At 41.5% G+C, this 26,825-nt stretch overlaps 1 protein-coding gene across 1 annotated transcript in view; it reads right to left on the bottom strand.

Moving 5' to 3' along the window:
* MRPS27 (mitochondrial ribosomal protein S27) overlaps positions 1-26,825 on the bottom strand; it is a 58,199-nt gene that overhangs the window by 2,399 nt on the left and 28,975 nt on the right. Inside the window, exons 5-10 of the mRNA XM_075270744.1 lie at positions 22,507-22,621; positions 18,823-18,901; positions 18,377-18,492; positions 14,885-14,987; positions 12,112-12,254; positions 1,527-1,679 (exon numbers count right to left, since the gene is read on the bottom strand). Coding sequence (XP_075126845.1) covers positions 1,527-1,679; positions 12,112-12,254; positions 14,885-14,987; positions 18,377-18,492; positions 18,823-18,901; positions 22,507-22,621 — 709 coding nt within the window. The remainder of the gene's footprint in view (positions 1-1,526; positions 1,680-12,111; positions 12,255-14,884; positions 14,988-18,376; positions 18,493-18,822; positions 18,902-22,506; positions 22,622-26,825) is intronic.

Genomic DNA, 26,825 nt, shown 5'->3' with positions numbered 1-26,825 from the left:
TTCAGTTCTCCCTGAGCTGGCGGGTGGAAACTAGCAGTTATGATGTCTGCCATAGACTGCACACAGAAAGCAGAGGAGAATCTGCTCAAGTAACTCACTCAGAAGCAGCAGCAGGATCGAATACATTATTATAGACAAGTACCAAGTTGTAGCGGTGTAAATAACGCAATTGAAGAGAGATACAACGCTTACTGTTATCTGACACAGTGACATGGTTAATAAGGTTGAAAAAAAGACATATGTCCATCAAGTTCAAGCAGGGGATGGGTATGACTGAAGTATTCTATACATTTCCATAAGCATCAATCCTATTTTGGTCTAAAAAGGCATCTAAGCCTTGGACTGTCCTTTGCCGCCCCCCACCCCTGAGTCAGTTTGTGCTCACTGTTCCCCCTTTCTCTCTCCATAGACGTCTATTGTTGTATCAATATGTCACCTCTTTAGCAGGAAGAGAGTGAGATAACCTGTGCTATGGATTTAGATTGAACTGAACACATCAATAAAGAGTGTCCCCATACAGTATCACACCATTCATCACAATTAGAGATGAGCGAATAATATTCGACGAATAGTTTCGAATACCTCCGCTCCCATAGGAATGCATGTAAGCGGCCGAACACCAAGAGGTTAAGCGCCGGCTGCTAACACACATTCCTATGGCGGCGAAGTTTTCGAATCTACTATTCGCTCAACACTAATCACAATGTGAAGTAATATACTATTGGCAGGTGGAATGGTGACGCCCAGTTGTCAATTTAATCAATTTAATCATATTTCCAGTAGAAATAACACAGGAACAGCACATTGCAGAGTTTTAACAATCTCCAGGGAACATTATTACGTAGCCTTGACAAAAGTTTTTACAGTCGGCATGGGTTTTGTGACAACAGAACTATAGCGGTGGAGTTGGTAGGCCAAACCACAGACTCCTATTTTTCCACAGCTCGACTACTTCATAATTCATTTAGAAAAATGTCAGCATTTGAATTTCTATGAAACTTAATATGTAACAAAAAATAAATTTAATCAATTATACAATATTAATAATTGTATAATATCAAAAAATAATTCACCATCTTTTTTTTTTTTTTTGACCCCAACTCTATCCAAAACTGGTCCCAATAAAGTAATACATTGTTGACAAATTTCTCTATGGATTACTGGATTAGATTGTACATAATTTTTCTATGTAGCCGCTGATATGTTACACCATAAGACAGCTTCCAATGATGAGTAATGGGCCGACAATGACATGCCACTTTAGCTAATAGGTTTCCGCTTCTGAGAAAGACAGCGGGGGCTGGGAGAAACTCGGCGGACAAAGGGAAAATAAAATACACTCCACGTGACCTTGAGTATTGGATCCCTCCAGTGCAATTTCCTACCGAAGACGATTTACATATAATTTTGATGTTTTTGTTCTCTTGCAGACGCAGTGAAGTGTGAAGAAGAAAATGTCAGCACGACAAAAATGAAAACTATATATTTACATATTAAAGATTTCTTTCGAACCAATTTCAACTTACCTGAAATCTAGAAAGGTATTCTGGGAGCAAATCTGCCTCCGTCTTCTCCGAGGCTCCAAACAGTTCCGAGCCGTCATCTGAAACTTCAGTCTCTTCAGTTTTTTCCAACTGACTAGAAATGGCAGATTCTAATGCAGATTTTAGAACATCAATCTGTGGAAAAGACAGATAAAGACAGTCATTACTGCCTGGAAGAATTGGGCAGCTTAAAGGGATTTCTGAAGGTCCTTTGTAGGCATCAATAGATTAGGCTATGATATGTAGGCGCACCGAGTAAATCTACAAAATTCACTCAAATGCTAAGCTAAAGTAATGGGGCTTAAATTATTCAGAACAAAATGGCGGTACTATGGGGGTGGGGACATAAGGAGGCGATTCAATATCAAAACCATAAATAACCAAAAGGATGTGAGCACCGAACATCACATCCATATGTGCCTGTAATGTAAAGATAGAGAATTAGTAGACAAAACTTAGAGAAAATCTTTAAAACTCTGTAAAAACTTTATTTATAATTACAAAAATGTTTATCAATTGTCTGCAAGTTTAGATATAGTTACATTTATGGAAAAGACCTTTTAATATGTAAGGCAGGGTTCACACTAGCATCGGTGTCCAACAGCTAGTGTCCAATGCTAATGTCCGTGCAAAATCTTGCGTGGAAATTAGCTGTGTCCGTTACATTTTGCATTGATTTAAATGGGGCATCATGTGCGTTCTTTGCTGTCTGTTACATGTAGGATTTTGCTGTCCGCTTGAAGAATCGGACATCTTTGCAAACGGACACTTAAGGACAGACACGGACAGTAAAGAACGCACATGATGTCCCATTTAAGTCAATGCAAAATGTAATGGACACAGCTAGTGTCCGATGCTAATGTCCGCGCAAGATTTTAGCATCAGACACTGACGCTAGTGTGTCAATTTTTTTGGTAAAAAAAAAATTGCAACTTTTTTCTGCTCTTATGCGTCCTCTGCCAGTTTTAGATGGTGGTCCTTAGGAGGAGGACATGGGACCACTGCAGCCAGATTTACTATCATTTACACTAGAAATTGGTGGAAATTATAAAACACCTCCATACCAGCTCATAGCTGACACTATAGACTACAGGTGACAGGGACATGCGCCCCTCTATGCACGGAGACCTCCATTGTTGGATTGAGGTTCCTTGGGCCCACCAAACAATTCTGGGGCCCATCCCAATAAACCCTAGGAAATTGACCGCTGTACACGGATTGTGTGTCCATAAAACAAAATCTCAGCTCTCAAATATTGCAGAACAACAAACTGGGGGTGACCGATTAATCGACCACAACCGCCAATCCAGATAACGGACATGATCTTGTGCACGCCGATTATTTTGGTTCGGTTATTGCAGTACTCACAATTTTTTTTTGCCTGCAGTTACAGTCAGAACAAAAAACGTCCAAACTGGAATTGCCATTATACTCTGAGGTCTCTTTGGTGGGGCACATGGAAGGTGAATAAACATTAAAACCAGAGTTACTCACTTCCCCTGGGCTCGGCAGTGGTCTTCATTCTCTTCCGATCTCCTGAATAACATTAGGCTTTGCTGAGATTAAGTATCAACAATAAAAATGTGACGATGTTGGTCACGCGACATTATAAGTTTGTCTTAGTGGTCCCTGACCACAGCGTTGTAGCTCAGGGAAGGTGCTTAACTCAATTTTTTTTTTTACACCAATCCATACTCTAATATGGGCGGGGTCTAAATTACCATTACTTGTAATTAAGGTAAAATGCCCAATTAATTGTGATTAAACGCCCAGTTCTAGAATTAATCATTTACTAAATGCAGAATTCCTAAACTATACAGATAATAATCAGAGCGTTTGTAATGCTTTTCCCATTTTACTGACTAGGTAAGTATTAGAAGCTCCTACAACTTATACAGTAAGTAGAGGTAGCGTGTGCTGCATACATGGCTGTATTATAGTTACACGGGCTCTCCGCCAAGTGAAAAGCTGCATTCTGTGTGCGGGCTTCACAGACAGAAAATCTAATTGGGAAATCCTGGCAGCCGCAAAATATTATTTGGCTAGGAACATGAAAGTGGCAGGGTAGGATGGCTGCACCTTGGCATCGTCTCGGCTTTCGTTCTCTCTCTCATTATCGGAATAATCTGACATGAATATAATTAAACAAAAACCAGCATGATCCCAGTGACATGCCAGTCCTTCCCAGTTATGGAAAACCACATGAACTTCCTGAGAAACATCATCCTGTGAGGTCTGCGGTAATCGGGAAGTTACAATAAGCCAAAGCAATAGGCATCATATACCTTCTGTGTACACAAGGTCGCCCAAATATGTGAAGGCTGACAATTAACATAACATGTATTCTATGTGTAGATCGTATAACTGAACGCATATAGTATGATTTAAAGGGACTGTCCAGGAATTTTACAACTCGGCGAAGAGGATAGAGAGGGTGAGACTCAGGGGTTGTGTGTGGTGCAGGAGATCTGCTGGCAAAGATACTGCACAGGACAGCAACTGTGTACATGGGGGATAACAACATCCTGGCTTTACATTACTCACGTGTAACGTGTATTAGGCAGCATTAATACACCTTAGGCATGTTGCAGAAATTGCTGCCACCAAAACTGATCAATCTGAATAGGGCTGTTTCTACGAAAGGACTTTTGCAAGCCTTGTTCAGATGACTGAGACAGTCAAAACAATGCGTGCAACAAATCTGCCACATGATAAATGACCCAAATAATAAATGACTCTTGTCAATTCTGTAGAGGTTTTCTTTGCAGCAGTCACTTCATTTACAGTAGCATGTAACTGTGTGAGACAGGTGTGGAAAAATGCAGCAAAGTCAGAAGGTTTTCAGAAATAGAAGTGGTCATAGGATTTTGTTTGTTTTTTCAAATTAAAAAATGAAGCGAAATTTAAATCACATTAATATTTGGTATGACCTTTGTCTTCTATCCATTCATCCAGATACACTCATAGACAGTTTTGAAGGAACTCGGAGGGAGGTTGTTCCCGCCATCTCTGAGAACTAAGCACAGATCTTCTGTGGATGTAGGCTTGCTCCAATCCTTCTGTCTCTTTATGTAATCCCAGACAGACTGGACGATGATGAGATCAGGCCTCTGTGGGGATCTTATCATCACTTTCAGGACTCCTCCTCCAAAGGGCAAAGGTCACACCAAATATTGCTGCAATTTAGGATCTCTCTTTTGTTGTGTTAAAGGGGCTCTATCAGCAAAATCATGCTGATAGAGCCCCACATATGCGTGAATAGCCTTTAAAAAGGCTATTCAGGCACCGTAAAAGTTATATTAAACTACCCCCCCCCCCCATTTTAAAATAATAGCCTAAAAAAGAATGTGCTCTACTTACGCATCGTGCACGCTGGGCGGGCATTCAGGGTCCGCCGTCTTCTTCATCCACGCCTCTTCTTCCTCCGATGTCCTCGGGTCCTGTCTTCCTCCGGCCCTCACGAGTGGACATTGCTAAAAAAAAAAAAAAAAAAAAATGGCCTGGGCGCATGCGCAGTAGCACGCGGCTTCTACTACGGCTACTGCGCATACGCCCAGGCTATTTTTTTTTTTATCAATGTCCGTTCGCGAGCGCCGGAGGAAGACAGGACCCGAGGACATCGGAGAAAGAAGAGGCGTGGATGAAGATGAAGACAATGCCCGCCCACCGTGCACGATGCGTAAGTAGATCACATTCTTTTTTAGGTTATTATTTTAAAACGGGGGGGCTTTATCAGCATGATTTTGCTGATAGAGCCCCCTTAAGTGACATAAAGTAAAGTATTAACACTATTTTCCAAAGCATTATTACGGTACTTTGTAGCATTTTTTCCTCACCTGCCTAAAACATATTTATTACAATAGAAGATAACACCTCGGTAGATAACACCATACAACACCCATCATTAAATTCACTACTGACAACAGATTATTATTCAAGAAGAAATTCAGCACAAGGTGCCCAATGATGTTAACTATAAGAGAGGGGTTCACTCAAATGCCCTTACAATCGGGGCAAGTAAAGAAACCTAAGAAAAGTATGATGCTTCGAGAAGGCTGCAAACTCCATAACATGAGCTCAGAAAGGGAATGAAGGAATGGAGATTGCAACCGGAAACTTAGTACATTTTTTTTCTATGTAACTATCATACACAAATATAACTTTCCATAGCAAAAGTATATTCTGTAATCAAAAAGTCATTTGACAATCTGCTTGCATAAAGAAATTCGCTATGACTACAATTTTCCATGGAGCCCAACGAGGTAGTCATTGCCAATGGTCTTTAAGTTTCAGTGTGTGGGGGGGGGGGAATATTCCTGACTTCAAATATAGAAATCAGAATAAAGAATGAATTACTGAACGCTGACGCATGTAATAATCCTCCATTATTAACCACTTATCCAGGGTTTCATGCACTGGCATGAAATACTCTTTCCTTATAAACTAAATATATAGGGATACATAAAGAAAGCAAATATATAAGAGAACAACGGCCATCCAGACAAAGTCTTTTTTAGAAGCAAGCAATATCTGAAATAAGAAGGAACATATTACATTATCTGGAACACGATGTCAGGCAGTAAGAAGTAGATGAACAATGGCAGCAATGTGGCCCTGTATTCTGCTCTCATTTATCTCAGTCCTCTGCCAGCTTAAACCTGGGGCTCCGTCAGTGTCTTGTTGTGACCTGCAGCAGCTCCTACATAAGCCCATCTGCATGGTAATTCTTTCTGTGTATGCTGGCAGCGCACCAACAACCCCAAGTAACAGACAGTGAAATATCACACTGTACAAGAAAACAGCAAGAAGAAGAGCAAGAGAAGTACATTAGTCTTATACTCACTAGAAGAGAAAAGCTGCAAGATATTAAAGAGGACCTGTTTTTGTAAATATTCCCCAACAATTCTAGAACATCTTTTCTAAGAACTTAGCATTGTGCCGCCCCTCTGTTATCCCTCTTAGAAATGTATAAATAGGTAAAACAGTCCTATTCCTCTTGAGAAAGAGGTGTCCCCATATACTGTCTGCAGCACTTACAGGACAATGTCATGTAAAGATTGAGTCCTCAGTAGTTGATACTAGGGTTGAGCCGATCTTGAGATTTGAAGTTCAATTTTAAAATCCGATTTCCGATCATTTTCCAGCCGATCTCGATCGTGAAATTTGCTCGATCGCCGATCGGAATCCGATCTTTTCCGATCCCAATCTTCAACCCTAGTCAATGCTTTTCTATGGGAAAAGTCACTTTTAGGGTTGAGCTGATCTTGAGATAACCTCCGATCTCGATCCCACTGGAAAAGATCGGGTCGGAATTCCGATCCCGATCGTGAAATTTGCTCGATCGCCGATCGGAATCCGATCTTTTCCAATCCCAATCTTCAACCCTAGTCAATGCTTTTATATGGGAAAAGTCACTTTTAGGGTTGAGCCGATCTTGAGATAACCTCCGATCTCGATCCCACTGGAAAAGATCGGGTCGGAATTCCGATCTCGATTGTGAAATTTACTCGATCGCCGATCGGAATCCGATCTATTCCGATCCCGATTGCTCAACCCTAGTTGATACCTTTTTTTAATGGTTAACAAAAAATGATGACAGATTGCAAGTTTTTGGGACTGCTAGGTCCCTTCATCAGGCTGGTATAACACAATATCTGGTGGCAAGCACATTTATACAGGAGTAGAGTGCAAACAAATAAACAGATAAGTTATTTGCTTGCACTGCTTTCCATCCATTGTGCACCAAACACTCTATTCCTATATAAATGTGCTTGCCTCCAGATATTGTGTCATGCCATACCTGATGAAGGGACCTAGCAGTCCCGAAAGCTTGCAATCTGTCATCATTTTTTGTTAGCCATAAAAAGGGTATCAACTACTGAGGACTCTCAATCTTTACATTTCATATCCACTGGCTAATATGGTACGAAGATATATTTTTTCTAGAACAATGTCAGACTGTGTAGGATACCCCCCTAAGCTGGTAACACACAGTCTATCCATTCATTTCTAGGAGGAACTACAGAGGAATAGCACAATGCACGGATACTAGAGAGTTCATATCATATGGAGTACACAAGGATTTACTAAAACAGATATCAGGAGCGGGGACAGGTCCTCCTTAAAGGAAACATCATCAGGATGAGCTGGAATTAGGAGCCTTCTCACAGGAGCTGAGGTTGTAGCCCTTGTGTGCCCAACATTGCTCTCATAACCACCATCAGCACCCCCTCCAGCAGCATGCAGTGCCAATGCAAAGATATACTGGAGTGCTGTCCACAGAAAGTATATAGCAGGTATTGGTTTATACTCCTATATACACCAATATATGCCGTATAAACACTCTAGATAGCACCATAACCAATAACTAGCTAGACCTCTCAGCTCTGCTACAGTATATTGCTAGGAGGAGGATATACTGTGCCTGTCAGGAGCCCCTTGTCTAAAAGGTCACACCTTAATCCTGTGTAGAGTCCGTTCATAAACAGGTAAATACATTTTGCTGCATTCTTTTTAATGGTTTGGAAAAGGATTTATTTTTATGGGTGCTAAGAGCTTTCAAATCAATGGGGGTAGGGGTGAAAATGTACCATCTATAAATCATGTGATGGATATGCCTCTGTCATGTCAGGCTGCCAATACAAATGTCCAAAAACAAAAACAAGAACCCTAAAATGCTAAGTCTAGATGCAAACTGCAACAAATTTCGAAATGTAAAATTTTAGTTAAAGTCCACGTGTTAAATTCATTCATATTCATTCTCTAAGTCTCTATCTCTCCATAGATAGATAGATAGATAGATAGATAGATAGATAGATAGATAGAATGGTGCAGCACCAGCATCACAGACACAGCCCATAAATTGTGCGGTAAGGAACCCCTCTCCAGGAAAGGGGTTACAAAATAGAGAGAAAAAACAAATCCAATCTGGTAGCAACTTGAAGATGTCTTATTGGAAAAGCAATACACCACGTCCTCATAGGAACCTTTCTCTAGGGGTACCTAGGATCGTGTATTGCTATAGATAGATAGATAGATAGATAGATAGATAGATAGATATACACGCACACATTATATACATATACATATATATATATATATATATATATATATATATGTATATATGTCAAAGATTAAGTGGAACTATGAGCTAGAAAATGACTGTTATACAAGGACTATATAATCCAATTTCATGCACATATTAAACCCATGCTGGGACCGGATTACTGAGTGAACAGACACGTCCGATTCATGTCATGGGTGGATTAGAATCCAGTTTCATCGCTCTTCATATAGATTTCTAGAGCATCCTATACCGATCACCATTTCTCTATAAGCATATTAATTCAGTATATTATCCTTGAAGGTGACAGGATGATGTGTAAAGTACATTATGCAGAGATAGTGTCACTTAGCAGGAGGAAATCTGTGCCACTCTGAAATGCTCAGAACCAGGAAACATCTAATGGGAAAAGCTGTAAAATGTATAATCACCAATGGAGGACATAGAAATACTGGTTCTCTCTGTTAGGCTCTGTTCATACTGGCATTTTGGCTTATTTGTTGATTTTATTTTTAACCAAAGCCGTGACACTTATTATAGATCTGTTGGGTAATGGATCCTAATGTGTTCCATGTATCTCAATGCATCACACTGACTTACTCTGAACCTTCAAAATGAAATCAAAGCTAAACAGAACAGACCCCAATGATAATTTAACCCCTTTTAGCTGTAGGAGACAGAAGAAGTTGTCCTGATATGCAGGGCAACATACTGTATATATTATTGTATATATATACTTTTTTAAAAAGTAGGACATATTCTTCTTTCATTGAATTTATTCTTTTGTTATATTTTTTTTTAATGTTTTTTTATTTTGTCATAAGTATAGTCCATTAGTCTGTATCCTGACAGCACACAGGACGTTGTTCGGGCACACTGACAGTCCAGGGGTACGGCCTAACAACAAGAAACATGGTTAGATAGTCCAGGGATCCTTCAACCTCTGCTACTCCTAGTATGGAATAAAGAGTCTGCCCTCAGCAGCTAAGAGCACATTGCAGGGAAAATGAAGACAATACAGTATAGGAGTCATCAGCCCACCCAGTAGAGCTAGAAAAGAGAGGTGATCTTAAAGCTGTAGACACTGAGGAGAAATATATATACCGTATATACTCGAGTATAAGCCGACCCGAATATAAGCCGAGGCCCCTAATTTTACCACAAAAAACTGGGAAAACTTATTGACTCGAGTATAAGCCTAGGGGGGAAATGCAGCAGCTACTGGAAAATTTCAAAAATTAAAATGGTCGGAGTTTTTGGGTGCAGTAGATGCTGGGGAAGGGGTGTTTTGGTTGTCTGTCTGCCCCTTCCCTGAGCTTGAGGACTGAGTTTTTTTTTCCCCCACTTGGAATTCAGTCTGGCTGAATATATAGGGGATCTGCGGGGCTCCTATTAACCCCTTCCCGATGGAAGAGGAGCACTGCAGATACCCTATATTCAGTAGACCGGGCACTGTCAGACACAGGGATACTGTGTCTACTTTTATATGTATTCTAGGGAAAGGAGGGATTTAGAACTTTTATTTACTTTATTTTTATATTATATATTTTTTAAAGCTTTTTTTCCCCCCACTATTTTATGGGAGATTCTATACATTACTATTGCAGCTGGTCATAGAGAGGTGGTCTTCTCGAAGGAGTTAAATAATATAGAAAACTGAGAATCCGTCACAGGAAATGTGGTCTGGGTAAGGGGTTGGTCTTTTCAAAGTGGATCATTTGGAGGGGTGTCAGTCTAGTTACTAAAATTTAGACATTCTGTCTACACAGCTATTCCTACAGCTAAGCCTTCATGACTGAAATAGTTAATCAGTTCAAAACATGAAACCTGATTTCAGAGAGTCTGCCTGAATTTCCAGAGGGACTTATTAACAGCAGAGTCGGAAATCCGACCTAAGGCTTTAGAGCAGCTAAAAGCAGCTGATGGTTTAAGGGGCGTAGGTATATGGAGATCCCTGACCCTTAGGAATTTGTATTTTAATAGTGAGACTAGAATTTCTTTTACTGTTGGAGAGATGTGATGAGTGACAATAGATATGTCATTCGTATGCTCCGCACACAGCACTCCCTGCCTGCTATGTGTATGTCAATCAGCCAAGGTCAAGTGATGGATGACCCTGGATATACAGAATTATTACCCACCTCACTGATACAATTCAGCTGATCTGGATATTATAAACATAGTAGAAGACTTATTGTTCTTCCTAGCTCCACAGACCACTGCTTTCAATGCCCTGATATTTATATGCAGACATATTGCATATATTGTATAAGCTGTGCATGCAAATTATTGCTCCAATGCATAAAAAATGGAAAATGAACCTTCGCAAACAGTATTAAAATGTCCTGTCAAAGTAGAGGTCTAGATTGTTCATCCAAAGCCAAGTGTGTCCAATAAAACTGACTGCAAACAAACCCTGTGTAGTCAGATCCGCCCATCCCTATCAAATGTACAGTATGTCAGAAAGACATAGAGAACAGATGGAATGGGGCGTGACTGCAGGATGAGTTTGTAGTCTGTTACCATGGAGGCGCATTGGTCTGCATAAGAGCTCTAGGGCACAACATTTAATCAGGACAATTTGTAAAGTTGCTTAATTTTACACTTCAGTCGGAAAATAAAAAATTGGACTTATAAAAGTTAAACTTATCTAACAGGGCCAGCTTCATGTAGGTTTTTCCACAACTATAACTAGGTTTAGATTTTTTTCCAATTTTTCTTCCAAATATAAGAAATTAAAAAATATTACGGAATTTTATATATTTTCTCTAATTAAGTTATCAATGATGGCCTGTTGTCTTGATCGGACACAATCATGAATTCAGTAACTTTCTATAGACGGAGAATTGGCCATTACTTCCTATCCGGCAGAGACCCTACAATCGTTAGAAGATAGCCAAAGTCAAAATAAGAAAATCATGGTGGTCCCAAACCATAGAAAGTTCCTGCATTCATGATCGTATCATGGACAGTAAACTTAATTTTAGCAACCAGTGCCAGGCAGCTGCTGCCAAAGCAAATAAAATCATTGTGCTACATTCATGTGGGTTTATAGGTTGGACTTGATGGATTTTTTTTCTCTACTATGTTACTATCCATTGACTGTCACCAGTCTCTGCAAATTTTTATGAGGCTGATCAGATGGATTGGGGTTGTGCCATGGGGTGTTTTAATCAATTACAGCCGCACTCGGTGCTGATCCTGCCTCTGCTTTCATGTTTAAGTGAAAAACTACTAGAAATTATCAATTCGATCACTTCTAAAGCCCTGAACCCCATACCCAACCGTAGCAGTTGACATAAAGGAAGAAATGAAATAAAAGTGACAGGGCTGAGGTTGATTTGTGTATGGTTGGGAGGCAGCTTGTTGCAGCAGCCCTCTCCCCCCCACTGCTCTGTTTGCAATTGAGATTAGGTAACCTTAGTTCTGCTGCCACAGATAGAAGGAAACAAGATGGTTGCCAGCAATAGTAATGATATTCTATGAACAATACTCCACACTCACAGCATCCTTGCATATCTTGCTTTCTCCAGGGAGCTGAGACACCTTCTCCATTACGTCCAAAGCTCTTTGAAAATAACCTGGTTTCCACATTAGGGGCATTTGGGTGTAGACGGCTCTTAGACCTTTAGAAAGTTCTACTTTTCCTAAACAAAGCAAAAAATATATATATGCATAAACAGAACCATAGACATATGTGGAATCTGGTTACATTTTCATATTTTTAGTAGAATTTTTCAGCACAATTTTGGCAGTGATTCTAAGTAGGAAAGCGGTATTTGATAAATTGGCTGCGGATCAGCAATAAACCTTTCCAGGCAGCTGCTGCACATCTAGTGGTTTAAGTACAATACTGTATTTAAAATACTTCTGTCCGCCAGGGATTATCTGAATCCTCCTTCCTATAAGACATGCCGATTTTTGCTTCCCCACCACTTCCTTGCTTGAGACGTTTTTAATTAAAATGTTACGTTTTCCGTCTTCTTTGGGTTTTGCAAACAAACAGAATCCAGTAAAATTATATTTTGCCAGGCAGGAGCCGCACTGTGAACTTTTAGCGTTGGCTTCAATACTAAATAAACATCCATCTCGAAGAGGATAATCTTTTTCTTCAGAAGAAGCAGCTGCTGCAGTTCTCATTATATGGCGGCCTGACTAGGAGTCTCTGGAGCAATTGTCACCTTCATTCGCCCCTCACAAATAATATTTCCCCCTTTGGCAACACAATCCTGATGTCTAGAGAGCAGACAGCGGAGCTGTGCAATAAAGACCATGTATTCCTGGAAGGAGATAAGCTAAGCACAACTTGCCAATTTCAATATGGCATCTGGGGCTCAAAGGGTAAAAGAGCAGTGACAAAGTTCGCAGACACTACCCGTCCATTGTGCTATATTTGGCCTTTATTGGCAGGCTGGGCCCCCAGGCTTTTATTGGACAAGTCTGTTCAATTAGATTTTGTGAGACAGCAGTAGGCTTGACATGACAGTATAGGATGTCAATGTAATATGATGTGATCACATCAGATGCCGGGTCCCCCTCCTCTATACGGACTGGATGTGACACAGCAGAAATCCCATTGGTGTAATGGACTGTCAGCATTGACACATCTGTCTTTCCTCTATATAAAACCACTTTGGCAGTCAATTATTAACAGCATTTTATTACATAACAGGCGGAAATGCCCAAGGAACAACCAGTCAGATAGCAAGTGTCGTATTATTTCACAGATTTTTTTAATTTTTTTTGCAATGTATGGTGTTACTGGTGGTGCAGAATAGCTCAGGAATATATATGGCTTCAAGCATAAAGTCAATGACAGGTTGTCCCTGAATGTGAGTCTGTGATCAGCTGTATTCTGTTAATGATCCAACGTCATGGGTGAATTTATTGCAGGTGAGGGTGGGTTCACACCTGCGCCCAGTCTCCGCTTTGTAGGTTTCCATCTTCTGCCGACAGGAGACGGAAACCTGGCAGTCAGTGTCCGCCCATGAGCGTCTTCTGGTTTACTCGGCAAAACCGTTTGTTTTTAACCGGACACAAATTCCTGCATGTCCGACTTTGTGTCCCGTAAAAAAATGGATTCGCCACAGAGACCATAAAACGCTCACGGGCGGACACTTTGCAAACCCATTCAAATGATTGGGTTTGGAAACTGACCGCCGGTTTCCGTCCCCTATCCAGTTTCTTAGGCAGAAGACGGAAACCTGAAAGTGGAGACCGGGCGCAGGTGTGAACCCGTGCTGATACAGTTTTACGCATAACTAATTAACATTTTATTTTGCATGTGGGTTTGTGCTAAAACAACAAAAAAAAATAAACTTTTAACCCTTTTTCCACCACTGCTGCCTTTTACAAAAATAGGGCAGGATTTTTTGCGCAAGAAGATTGGTGCAAGTTATAACTTTGAAACCTACTCCAGCTAGGATCAGGAGTGGACTTCAGTCTGTGGTGCACAGGACTGCATAAGATGGGCCTCAAATCTGACACGATAGGTCATCAATATTAGATCTGGGGGAGTCTAACACCTGGTAGCACCGCACCAATACCAGGATAGCTCAGGAGAATCGCACTGCTCAATCGCTATACAAGTCACTAATGTAGGACTGGGATAACACTACAGTATGGACAGTCACTACTACACTATATACGGCACTAAGCAGTGCGGCTCTCCCACGTTAACAAGGTATGAGTGATCTGCGGGGGTCCTTAAGAAAGGACATCAATCTTAAAATACAGATAAGTCCTTTAAGGGGTTTTCCAAGAGCATTAATTGATAACCTATCCCTTAGATAGGTGGTTGACAGATGATCTTTAGGGATCCAATACCCAAAATGCAAGCTTATCAGCTGTTTGAGGAGATGAAGCGTTGGGATGAGCACTGCAGCCTCTTCACAGAAAAGCAAGTACAGTGCCATGCCATACATTTTACAGGACTTGTGCTTGGCATTCATTTGATTGTGACTGAACTGCAAACAGGCCATGTGACAGATGACGACACATGGCCTGTGAAGTGGAAGTGGTGCTCAGGGAGCTGACCGCAGGGTATCCTAGCCCCCCACTGATCTCTCAGACTGAACTGTTCTTATCCTATCCAGGGTAAAGCCTGGAAAACTCCTGTAAGACCAGCATATATATTTTTCTAGTGTTCAGTTTCTGTGCAGCACCGCCACCGTTTAATGGAGCACTGCACAGTTCTCACTGAAATCAATAGGCTGCTCATGACTTGCAAGTACAAGGGTAAGATATAAACATATGGATTATGGAAGGTGACCCTTACCAAGCAACGAGTACCCATAGAGCTGTGAACTGAGCCCAACTGTATTCTCCTGACGCAGGCCTGCCAGTAAGAGCGAAGCACCAAGATTTCTCTCCTGTTCCCACTATATTGAAAAAGAAAACACATTTTTGACATAAAACAAGGATTGAACAATATGTTATTCTTCCCTGGCTGCTGGCACAAAGTGCAATTCCCTTAGCTAAAAACAAGGAATTCTTTGGTTAAAATAAAGGGATTATAGGTCAGGCAGTGCTTTCTCCAACCAGCCATAGCTAGCATAACAAAGGGCTGCACATTTGGCAGCTAATTCACTGCTGTGGTTGCTACATATCATAGAATACTCGTGTTGGGTTTCAGGTTTTATTTATTTTTTTAAAATATTGGCACAAATGTTTCAGTTCAGTGCAAAATGACCAGTCGCTTTTCCTAAGGTTCAGATCACACTGATAACTTCTGACTATACCTAAAAACAAGTCATTCACGGACATTATCTGAAGTTATTATACTCAACTGTGAAATGGCTCCAAGGATGAAGTGACTCTGCCAGACTATAAATGAGGGGCATAAAAGAAGCCCATGTGGTTGTCTCACAAAGACATCCTGCTCATTGCCGAGTGAATCGTCATGTGTCTGGTTTCACTAGCCCAAGGCGTATCTGGCTACGTGGTTTGCTTGCAGCGATCACAGGCCACTGGCATTACACACTGGTTAGAAAAAAAAAAAAAGGCCCAGTGTGTAATGCATGAACAAGCCTGGATCTCTATCTAGTCTGCAGAGAAGAGTGCAAAGCTAGATGCTACTTTAAAGCCTTAGACCCCATGCACACGGTCAAGTTTGCAGCGGTATGCTGTCAGATGACACTTGGGAGTATTCTGTCATGTACTTACCTCTATGGGGCCTCCGATCCGCTGAAGAGACCATTGAACGCCACCTTATATGGCACACTGGGATGTGTGCATGGAGTCTTATAGCACAGATTGTCTGGAGTCTTAGATTTCTCCCATTAAGTAAGCTACAGCAATAGTTTTACATTTTTATCTGTTCTTACAAAATAAATCACAAAAATGCAGTGCACAGTGCCCTGGCGCTCTCACTCCTATTACTCAATCCAATAACACTGGAGTAAATAACACTGTGCTCCTCTTTGGGAGATAATACAAAAAACACTATTTTAATTCATTAAAGGGAGTCCGTTAGATCCAAAATGCCTCTTAAACCCTTAATAGTGGCAAGCCGGGGCATTTAATAGGAGCAGAAACATACCTCTGTGGCCATAAACAGCTGAAGCGGTGAGAGATCATCAACTTTTATGGAAATGCAAATGAACATAAACCCGTATTTCTCAGCAAAATCCCAAATTTCCCAGGATTTTCATGTCCTCATCAATGTGCGGAGCTCATAGCCGTCATTGATTTCAAGTATCAGTTATCTTAAATTTATGATAAACTAGCTGGTACCCGCGACTTCGTCTGCGGCGATTGTAGAAGTGGGTATATACAGGCGCGGGTAAGGTTTTCGTACTGTGTATAAGGTCTGGGATATGAAATGTAACTTTGTATCTTGTTTTTGCTGTAATTCTGAGAGCACATGAGACTCTTGTGTTGAATGTAATTTGTAGTTCAGCTGCTATACGGTGTTGGTATAAACTGTACACAGTGTCTTTGGGACAGAAGTATTTCAGGTTAATATACTTTGATATACGACATTGTATGAGTAGTTATTTTGCGCCAGTACATGTAAGTTTTGGGCACAGGATACTCTTGAGCAAGCAACATAAAGTCTGGCCCTGTGCATGACAGTTTAGTAACTCCATGTGCCTCTTATTAATAGCAATTAACCCCATCATGTCCTTCACATTAACCCCTGTGTAAGAGTTACTGATAGAGATGAGTGAGTACTGTTGGGATCAGCCGATCCGAACAGCACGCTCGCATAGAAATGAATGGACGTAGCCGGCACGCGGGGGGTTAAGCGCGCTGGCTATGTCCAAGCGGAAGTACCAGGTGCATCCATTCATTTCTATGGAGCGTGCTGTTCGGATTGGCTGATCCGAACAGTACTCGCTCATCTCTAGTTACTGATATGTGAGAGACTTGGAGGTAATAATTAAGTATCTTCATTACTGAGGTCTTTTATTAGTACCTCCATATGTCTCACATATTAGTAACCTTTATATGAGGCACACAGGGGTGAATATGAGGGACATGATGGGGGTTATTCCTATTAATGTGAGGCACATGGAGTTACTAACACTAAACTAATAACCCCAAATGCCTGACATTAATGAGAATAGGAAGTAAAGGAAGGGAGCTGTGTGTTTCTTACTTTCAGTTTGCTAGCAGCTTGGCAGGAGCTTTAACTATAGCAGGCAGAGACTTGAGCGACTAAGCTCCACCCCCTGGGTTTCCTGCACCCCTCTCACAGGGGAGTGTCCTTATGCCTCAGCTCTAGCACAGACTTCATTTAACTCTTGCAGGTCCTGTGCTGCTGGCATGCCAGTGAAATATGGCAGGAGTGCCACTCTTGGCATGTGTGCCAGGGGTTGCTGACCTCTGCTGTAGAGGGTAATATGAATTTTGTGGCTTGCTATGGTCCAAAGTGTGTGAGATTGCAGAGATAGTGATGTGAGTTTGGGTTTTGTGGGGGTCCTGGGAAAAACGTATGTGCGCTATTGTGACGAAAAGTAGCCTATTGCGCAATCGAGTGTAGGGACTATGTTTGTGGAAAATTTCAGCCAAATCGGTGGAGCGGTTTTTGCGTGATTGACCACCAAACATCCGAACATCCAAAGGGTCCTGGGAAAAACGTATGTGCGCTATTGTGATGAAAAGTAGCCTATTGCGCAATCGAGTGTAGTGTCCATGTTTGTGGAAAATTTCAGCCAAATCGGGGTCCAAAGTGTGTGAGATTGCAGAGATAGTGATGTGAGTTTGGATTTTGTGGGGGTCCTGGGAAAAACGTATGTGCGCTATTGTGACAAAAAGTAGCTTATTGCGCAATCGAGTGTAGTGACTATGTTTGTGGAAAATTTCAGCCAAATCGGTGGAGCGGTTTTTGCGTGATTGACCGCCAAACATGCGAACATCCAAAGTCACAAACCCACAAACTCACAAACATTTCACATTTATAATATTAATAGGATTTATCTTAATTTATGTCATGCCCTTCACAATGTTCCCTATGAGAAAATTGGTGAGGGCAGTGTCAGACCTCCACTGGCAACAATTTCTGTTTGAAGTGGTGTCTGAAAATTTGCCACCCCCAGGTTTGGTGGCATGAATTACTGATAAATATGCCCCATTGCCTCTGTGTGAAGCAGCAGCAAGCAAGCACATCCATGGGTCTGTAAATAGGGGGACAGGAACCCTATTCTTGTTTTTGTGGGGTTACCAGTGGTAAGACCATCAGCGGTCAGAAATTTTCAAGTGTGTGTATTTAAGGTGGGTCAAGCTCATTAATATATAATTTAACAGACAAACAGGATAAAGTTACCGTTAACTGTGGATTTGCAGCTAGATATTTGTGCAAGGCATAGAGAGAGAGGAGTTGTGTGGAGACTCTGTCGAAACTCTCTTGTAGCATTATCTCAGTCACCACAGAAACGGCATCTGTAAGATAAAGACAGAACTACTTCAACTCGTAGAACAAAACGAAAGATTAGACATAAAGTTAGTTAACTAAGTAAATTGTATTGTGATTCCATATAAAATAGGTGAGAACTCAAAAAATGGTCACAACAGTGAGGCCCAATGCACCTTACCCTAGTCGTGTGACGGTCCATGGAAAACTAAATGTGGTCATGTGCATAAGGACACGAATAAATGGGGCCACATGCTATTCATTATTATCACAATGGTCATATCAACGGGGCCTTACAAGTTTACTGTAAGACAGCCAAGAAACATCTAATATGACATGTATAAGAATGTATACTGTACCTTCAAAACTTTCTTCCTTTATGAATTTATCAAGTAGTAGATTAAATGTGAAGTCATCTGGAAACATGCCATACTGGACCTATGGGAGGGATGTAGAAAAGGATTGGAATTATCTCGTATAGTAGACAACGAAAATCCCTTTTAGGGCAGGTTCACATCTACGCCCGTGCACGCTTTAAGCAGTCCAGCTGGGTTTCCGTCTTTTGCCCCGAGAAACTGGACAGGTGACGGAAACCCGGCAGTCAGTTTTCAAACCCACTGAAGTGAATGGGTTTGAAAAGTGAGCGCCCAGGAGTGTTTTGTACCTGTCCGTGGCGAAACCTTTTTTTTTAACCGGACACAAAGTTGGACATGCAAGACTTTGTGTCCGGTTAAAAAAAAAACAAAACACGGTTTCGCCGCGGACAGGTACAAAACGCTCCTGGGCGCTCACTTTTCAAACCCATTCACTTCAGTGGGTTTGAAAACTGACTGCCGGGTTTCCGTCACCTGTCCAGTTTCTCGGGGCAGAAGATGGAAACCCAGCTGGATTGCTTAAAGCGTGCACGGGCGTAGGTGTGAACTCGCCCTTATCTATTTTCATGAGCAGTGATGGTTTTGGCCATCGTGACCAAAGCAAAATTTCAACATTTTAAATTTTGTATATTTTGTTAGTCTACCCCAAATGTGTTGTTTCTTTATGTGACACATGGGGATTTCTAATCATTTAAAATTAATAAAGATATCAATTTGAAGGGGCTGTCTGGGGAGCTGTAATTGACTTACCTGGTCCAGAGATTACGGATGATGGACCGTCACGACCCCTAGGTCATGTGATGTGATGCAGCGTTCTGCCCCCAGGGTCGCTCCACCCCAGATCTTACTGGTAATTAAATTACCTGTGCTATGGGGGCTGGGTGACTAAAATTACGCCAACCCCCATACCACAGGTAATCATGCGAGGGATGTGGCGGAGCACTGCTTCATATTACATAACCTGGCGGCCATGACGTGGCTGGATACCCTGGGTCCTTGAAGAGCAATCCTCAGGCAAGATAAGTTAATTAGAACTCCCGGGACAACCCCTTTAATTTTGGACTTCTTTATTAGGGCAAATAGCAGCTGAATGGAGGAGAGAAAGCCACACACAGCATCTGATTCTCAATGTGCCCCTGAATAATCTGGTGGATTCCTTTTTAAAATCCATGCACACATTGAAAAGCTATGGCCCCTGGAAGATTATATGTGAACTAGCTCGGTTTCTCCATGTGGGTGGGACCCTTTTATAACGTTACCTTCCACTCGGAAACCTAGCGCTATAACCTGCCAGGGCCGAATCTTTAGAATGGCTGGACGGATTTTTTTTAAAAAAAGAGAAACACCAAATAGATCTGGGGTACAGCAAGAATCCCATGATGTATGGCATTTACTTATTTGTACAGGTCCTCTTTAAGGTAGATTGTCTATTGAATAGATTTATTTTTTTAATATTTTATTTATATTTATTATTCTTGTCACTGTAATGACAAAAGTTATCAGGGAACACATTAGGGGTCCCTGCTATCCCCAAAGACAGATCACTGATAACAGTAATGGTAACCATTTTTTGGCCTACAGTCAACAGTGATCAGTATATACAACATGCAGAGAAGACACAGATCACATCAATGTGATGCCACGGGACTGCATAGTATAGAACTGACTGCGGGCACAGTGGGCAGACGTGTTTAGTGCCACCATGTACATTAATGGGCTGCAGGTTCAAAACTCAGTTCCTCAGCCCATTCACTGACATGGTACTGTCGCCATGAAGTTATTCCTGCTCATGTCTCTCTATATATATGTGAGACATAGGTGATCGGTCACTGATAGCTAAGGTCCTTGCTGTTTATAAGACCATGTTTCCACACTGCAGATGTGTGCTCAGGTCTGCCAGGGATACATCTGATGCCCATAGAAAGACTGGCATAGATCTCTAGTGAATGCACCTGGAAGCTCTTTCCCGTAATGGCCGCACATTGGAGCTTCTTGAAGCCAAAACCGAAAGTGGATATAAAAAGAGAAGGATCAGCATCTGTCATTTCTTCTTTTTCTCCCATTATGATCCACAGAGGATTATGACTTGAAAAACTGCATGCAAAACCTGAATGTGTAAAAGCACCCTATGGGATCATGTATACTGTGTGTCCCACTGCATGTACTATGCGGCACATTTATTAAGTCTTGTCACCCACTTCTGCAAAAGGGATCATGGCTGTACGCACCCCACCATAAATGACACACCATCCACTGGCAGAGGCTATGAAGCCTGGTTTTAGTAATGCAAGTCTTCATAACTCTGTTCCTGTGTGTTAAAGGGGATGTCTAGTTTATTTTATTTATTTTTTTTAAATTGATGACCTATTCTCGGGATCACACGACACTTGTTTTATAGTGGTTATGAAATGTACTTACAGCCTTGCCCTATTTACTTCTATGTGACAAGGCTGTGAGGACATTACAGAGAAGGCTCGTGGCGCTCACACAAGAAACTGATCGGCAGGGTCCTAAGTGATGGAAGAGTGCTGTACTATGGCTATGTCTGGTGCTCCCACTGAAGCTAGTGGGCATGGGTCTACGTCCACCAGAGGTCCTACCACTTTTCCTGCACCTACATTCAGAAAAGTAGTGAAAAAAAACTCCAAAACTTCATTCTCAGGATCAGTGGGGATCTCAGAGATCAGAAACCCAATGATCAACACTTTATCCTATAATTACAGAATGCATAATCTCTTTAATGGGTGCCCACCTTTACCAATAATCGTTGCCCAAACATGCAGCCGGGCCACACCATGTACTTTAGAGATCTTCCTTCTGCAGAAGATGAAATGTTTAACTCTGTCAATTCCAGTGTGCAAGAACAGTGCCCAGCATACTTAATGTGCACGATCCAAGAACCAGCGGTTCGTGTTGGAGTAGAAGTTTGCCCTCACTGGTAGGAAAACGATGTGGAAACCAGATGGTCCAATAGGAAGTAGCTTTATTGTAGGACAGTAAAACAGCACGACATGTTTCGGGCCACTACGGGCCCTTTCTCAAGTGCAAGAAATGCTAGACACTTCGGGCCAGATGCATTCTGGCCTGAAACACGTTGTGCTGTTTTACTGTCCTAAAATAAAACTACTTCCTATTGGACCATCTGGTTTCCACATCTGGTTACCAGTGAGCGCAGACTTCTACTCAAACACGAACCTCTGGTTCTTGGTTCCTGCACATTTCTACTCCGGTTGCCCAGTGTCTCGTTGGTTCTGCTGCCACTCCCACCTGAATTCCAACCAGGAAGCTTTTATAGAGGTTGTGACTTGTCACGGTCCCTTCAGGTGAGAGGCCAACTGGTTCTTTTCCATATACTTACCCATCTTTTTCAAAAACAAAACATATTTACTACACTCAGAGCGCTCGGTGTCTCTTCTGTGTTTTACAGCATACTTAATGGGCAATGGGAAATCATTACTGACAATTCTACAGTACTTCTGTCCCCCTGAAAATGGCCAAAGATCCGCAGATTTATTGAAAATTTAATGTTTTAAGGATGTGGAGATTAGACACAGACATTTTACATTTCAGTGGGTTTGGCAAACCCCCTCTTTCCAGAGAAATTCTTGAAATATTTCATTCTTTTGTTTCTGGGCAAAGAAAAAGATCCTACAGAAAACAAAATCGTACCTTATTCTTCAGCGTATACAAGGCTTTATCCGATGCGCCATATTGGAGACATTTACGAATCCACCCGTGTATTGTCCAGTTCCTTAAATACCAACAGTTTGGGCTGTGACGAAACCTATAATAAAAGCCAACTTATAGTAAGATTTGTCCGGGAGGGGATGGCGACATTATTATCAACATAAACTGAAAAGCAACCAGAATTATCCATATATTACAATTTATTATAATTATATTACTACAGCCAGCATAAGGCTATGGCTACATGGTGGCAAGTAGTGATCCTGTCATCTTGTTGCAGCTTGTGGCCGTGACACCAGGGTTGTAGAGTCAGTAGGCCAAATCACCGACTCCTACTCCTCTATTTTTCCATAGCCTGACTCCAACTCATAAAACCTGTGACAGTCATGGTTAGCCAGAGGTTGTAAAGATCCTGTAACTCATTAAAAACCAAAACAACGAATTCCTATGAAAATATGTAATAAACTTTATATCTAATTAAAATATTAAGAATTGTATCATATAATTTGAATATAAATGAATCATTTTAATTTGAGGAGTTAGAGTCGCTAACACTACCCAAAATTAGTTCCGACACTGACACCACCATCACCAAAAATCTGAACCCATTGGATTACATGCACATTGCGTGGGATCGGCCTACAACTTGGTTGAAAATAGGTGGAAGTAGCAGACATATTTTACGGTCGTGAGACTTGTCTTAGACCATATTGCACGTGACTGAGTGTGCAGGACAAGGCTCTTCTGATGGGGGGACCAAAGTTTTGCTCCATTCCAATAATTTATGGAGAAGGTTCTATTCTTCTTCCTGACATCGGGGCAGACATCCAAGTGCATTCTGCTATAAAAGCAACCCCCTCCCTGAGCCTGCACACTCATAAAGTCGCCACGCAGTCCTAGCCTTACCCACCAGTTTTTATTGTGTTCCACATCAGCCTGATCTTATGGCAGCTTGTCCCGCTCTGTGCCTTTACTGATCTGTACATCACAAAACCTTGCGACTCTTTACCCGCAGGCGCCTCTTGTGTTTCACGTAAAACTGTTTCATTGTCTTCTGCTGCTGTCAGGTTATTAGGGAAATCACTGTAGTAAGTAGATGTCATTGCTCTTCACTCTGGATTGTAAGCATGAATGTTCAAGGGAGTCCCAAATTAGCTTCTCATTATGTGTGGCGGTAGCACTTGGCTATCTTCTGCATGCAAAGTGGAGCAGAAGCCAATTTTGCAGAAAGCAGCATATTTGCAACCTCATTTTACCTAACGCTTGCTAGAACCTATGAAGCATAATTACATATACAACCCTTATCAGTGTGTTTCTGGGCCCGGCCTGTTCCGATGCCAAGTCACTGGCACGTCAGCGCCAAACCCGAAGTGTTACAGTAATAGATATATAAAATGAAAGCGTGAATTGCTCATAGTAGAGTAGGGAAGAGATAAGCCTGCAATAGAGACGTCCAGATGCTGGCAGCCCGGAGCAGGGACTCCCAGCGCCTCTTGTCAGCGAGATTTCTTCCATCTGATTGAACTCGCTTTCCAGAACATTTACCATATTATTACAGCTACCCGTTCTCCTCCAATTTACCCCATATCTCGTGTGCTGGAAAACACTGCTTGAGGCAAGAGGAAATTGTGATAAGATAGAAGACCACTAAACCCTGCTTAGTGTAATAATATCATAGACCTGCACAGAGTGCCGTACAATGGATGTCAATGATCCAATGCTCTGGAGGAATAGACCGCCTGCGCCACTTATTAGGACGCTTTATTACATGAAGAGGAGCAAATTATATACTAAATATAGATAGAAGAGGGCCATCTATCATACCGGGAACTTCAGAGTCAGTTTTGCTGGAGTCTCCATTGATGTAATTTGCACAAAATGTATCAAATGTCACACAATGGCGATTTACTAATAGTTAGATAATGTAAACGATGAAAAAAAACACTAAGATTTATCACAGTGACTGATCATTAGACCAGCTAGTCTATGTTTATACCACCTTTTAGTGGGATCAAAGAGCCAGGTATTTTTTTTTCCCTTACACAATTTTGGCGTATCATGGAACATTTAAGGCTGGATTCACAGTAGTGTTGGGAGTCTCTGCCGATGAACCCCTGTAAAATCTGCAAAGAGAAAAGTCCTGCAAGGAGGTCCCAATGCGTACCGAAAGGACGGAAACCCGAATGGTAATGTGAACCTAGCGTCAGTCATGCCAAACAAGTCTAAAAATTTTAGCCCAATTTAGATGTGCCAAAGACGTGCCACATTGCGGCAAGTTTACACTAATGCCTAATGTTACCCTCAGCAGTAAATTTACATATTTTAATTTTAAATTAATTTTAAATTTACAGTATTTTATAAATTTGCCACATCTTCAGTCTACCACCACCAAAATTACGTCCGATATGTTGCAGTGAACAAACCTTTTGAATGTGTAGGCAAAATATCTGTTTGCTGTACCTGATGTGGCCAAGTCTGCCGAAGAAGCCATTTCTGCATGTAGTTACCGCACACTGGCACCTAGGCATATAGCTAGGTGGTGAACCCAGGTGAAAACAAGGGCTCTGCTCTGGCCTTTAAGGGTGCTTCCTTATATGAACGAGGATGAGCATGAATGAAGGCAAGCTCATATATTGGTGACTGTATATGGGTAGGGTTTCAGCCGCATGCACACTAAGGTTCAGTGCACACAGAGTTTTTTGGTGAGGATTTGGACACTGAATCCACCTCAAAATCAGCCTCCAAAAAAAGCCTCGCAATAGTACTCTATTAGGAGGCTTTTTTTGGAGGCTGATTTTGAGGCAGATTCAGCGTCAAAATCCTCGCCAAAAGCCTCCATGTGAACTGACAGGGTCCATTCACACAGAGGAAAATGGTGAGGAATTTGGAGTGGAATTTCACTGCTGAAAAAAACAAACCCTCCCATTGACTTCAATGGGTTCCTTTCCTATTGAAGGGCAATGGAGGCTTTTTTCAGTGCTGAAATTCTACACCAAATTCCTCACCATTTTCCTCCATGTGAATGGACCCCCACAGAAAACAGCTTATATATAGGCACACACACACACAGATATATCGTATATATCCATAGGATAGGGGATAACTTGCAAATCAGGGGGTCTGACCACTCAGGACAAAGTGATCGCTGCCCGACCACTGCTCCATTCAGAATAAGAGACAAGTTCTCGTGATCAGTAGGTGTCTGATCTGTAAGTTATCCCTATTCTGTGGATAGGGGATAACTTGTTTTGTAGGGAAACCCTTTCAATCCTCCCCTCACATAAGGATTTCATGTAAAATGGAACATTAGGCTAGAATCATACATGCAGGTTTTGATGAAGTTTTATGATCTGAACGTATAAAGAAAGGACGTTTTCTAGTTTTTATTAAATTGAATACTGGATCAAAACCAGCTTGTGTGATTGGCATCTTACAATACGGTATTCTGATGGTAGACGTTCAGGTTCTTGCTCAGTCTCCATCCTTACTGCAGTCATCCCCGTCCAGGCATTACCATACTAAATCCTACTCCTGGGATATGGCATTTTAAGGGCCCATCTATAAAGGCTTCGTAATCGTTCTTCTCAAGTGAACAAACATTCATTTGTCACATCCCTCCTTCTCCATTGTGAAGCTTTAAACTAATGCCCAACCTCTCCGACCAGAATCTGTAGCGAGATTACTCAGCAATCCATAGGGAGCCATAACATGCATGAATGCATCTAAATACCCTCATTTCAGTCACAAGTAACAGGTGCAGGCAAAGGGTTATGCTAACACAATCCAAGACCAGTTATTCCCCCGCCATAATCACAGGCTTGGATTGAACAATCCAGACGAGCCCTCCGCCCCTCGCCATAAAATACACTTTACATCAGTGACAATACACTAGGGGGCCCTAAACGGTGGGGGTGGGTCAGAAAGGAAAATGGCACAATAAAAAAGGTAAAATTTAAAGTATCTGGCATCAAACATTAAGAGGATCCAACACAATGCCATAGCGCCAGAGCTCTAACAAACAAGGATATAGTATTGTCATACCAATAGAATAAATTATAAAGAAACCAAAAAAATATATCATTGATATTAACCTTTTGCCCCGACAAATTAACCCTTTTGTTGCACGAGACACTTAATTAACCAGAAACACAAGTGCGTTTCTTCTGCAAAACACGGTCCTTTTGCCAGCCACATTTCTTGGACTGACTGCGACCGTGTAGATGGAGCTCATATTAACACAAACAGGGACGATTCTAGAAAGTTTTTCACAGTTCAGAGGCCATCCAATTTCTGCACAGACG

Source organism: Leptodactylus fuscus, chromosome 1, assembly GCF_031893055.1.
Source record: "Leptodactylus fuscus isolate aLepFus1 chromosome 1, aLepFus1.hap2, whole genome shotgun sequence".
Taxonomy (NCBI): Eukaryota; Metazoa; Chordata; class Amphibia; order Anura; family Leptodactylidae; genus Leptodactylus; species Leptodactylus fuscus.
Note: the sequence above shows the minus strand (reverse complement) of the source record. Positions and strands in the feature narration are given on the sequence as shown.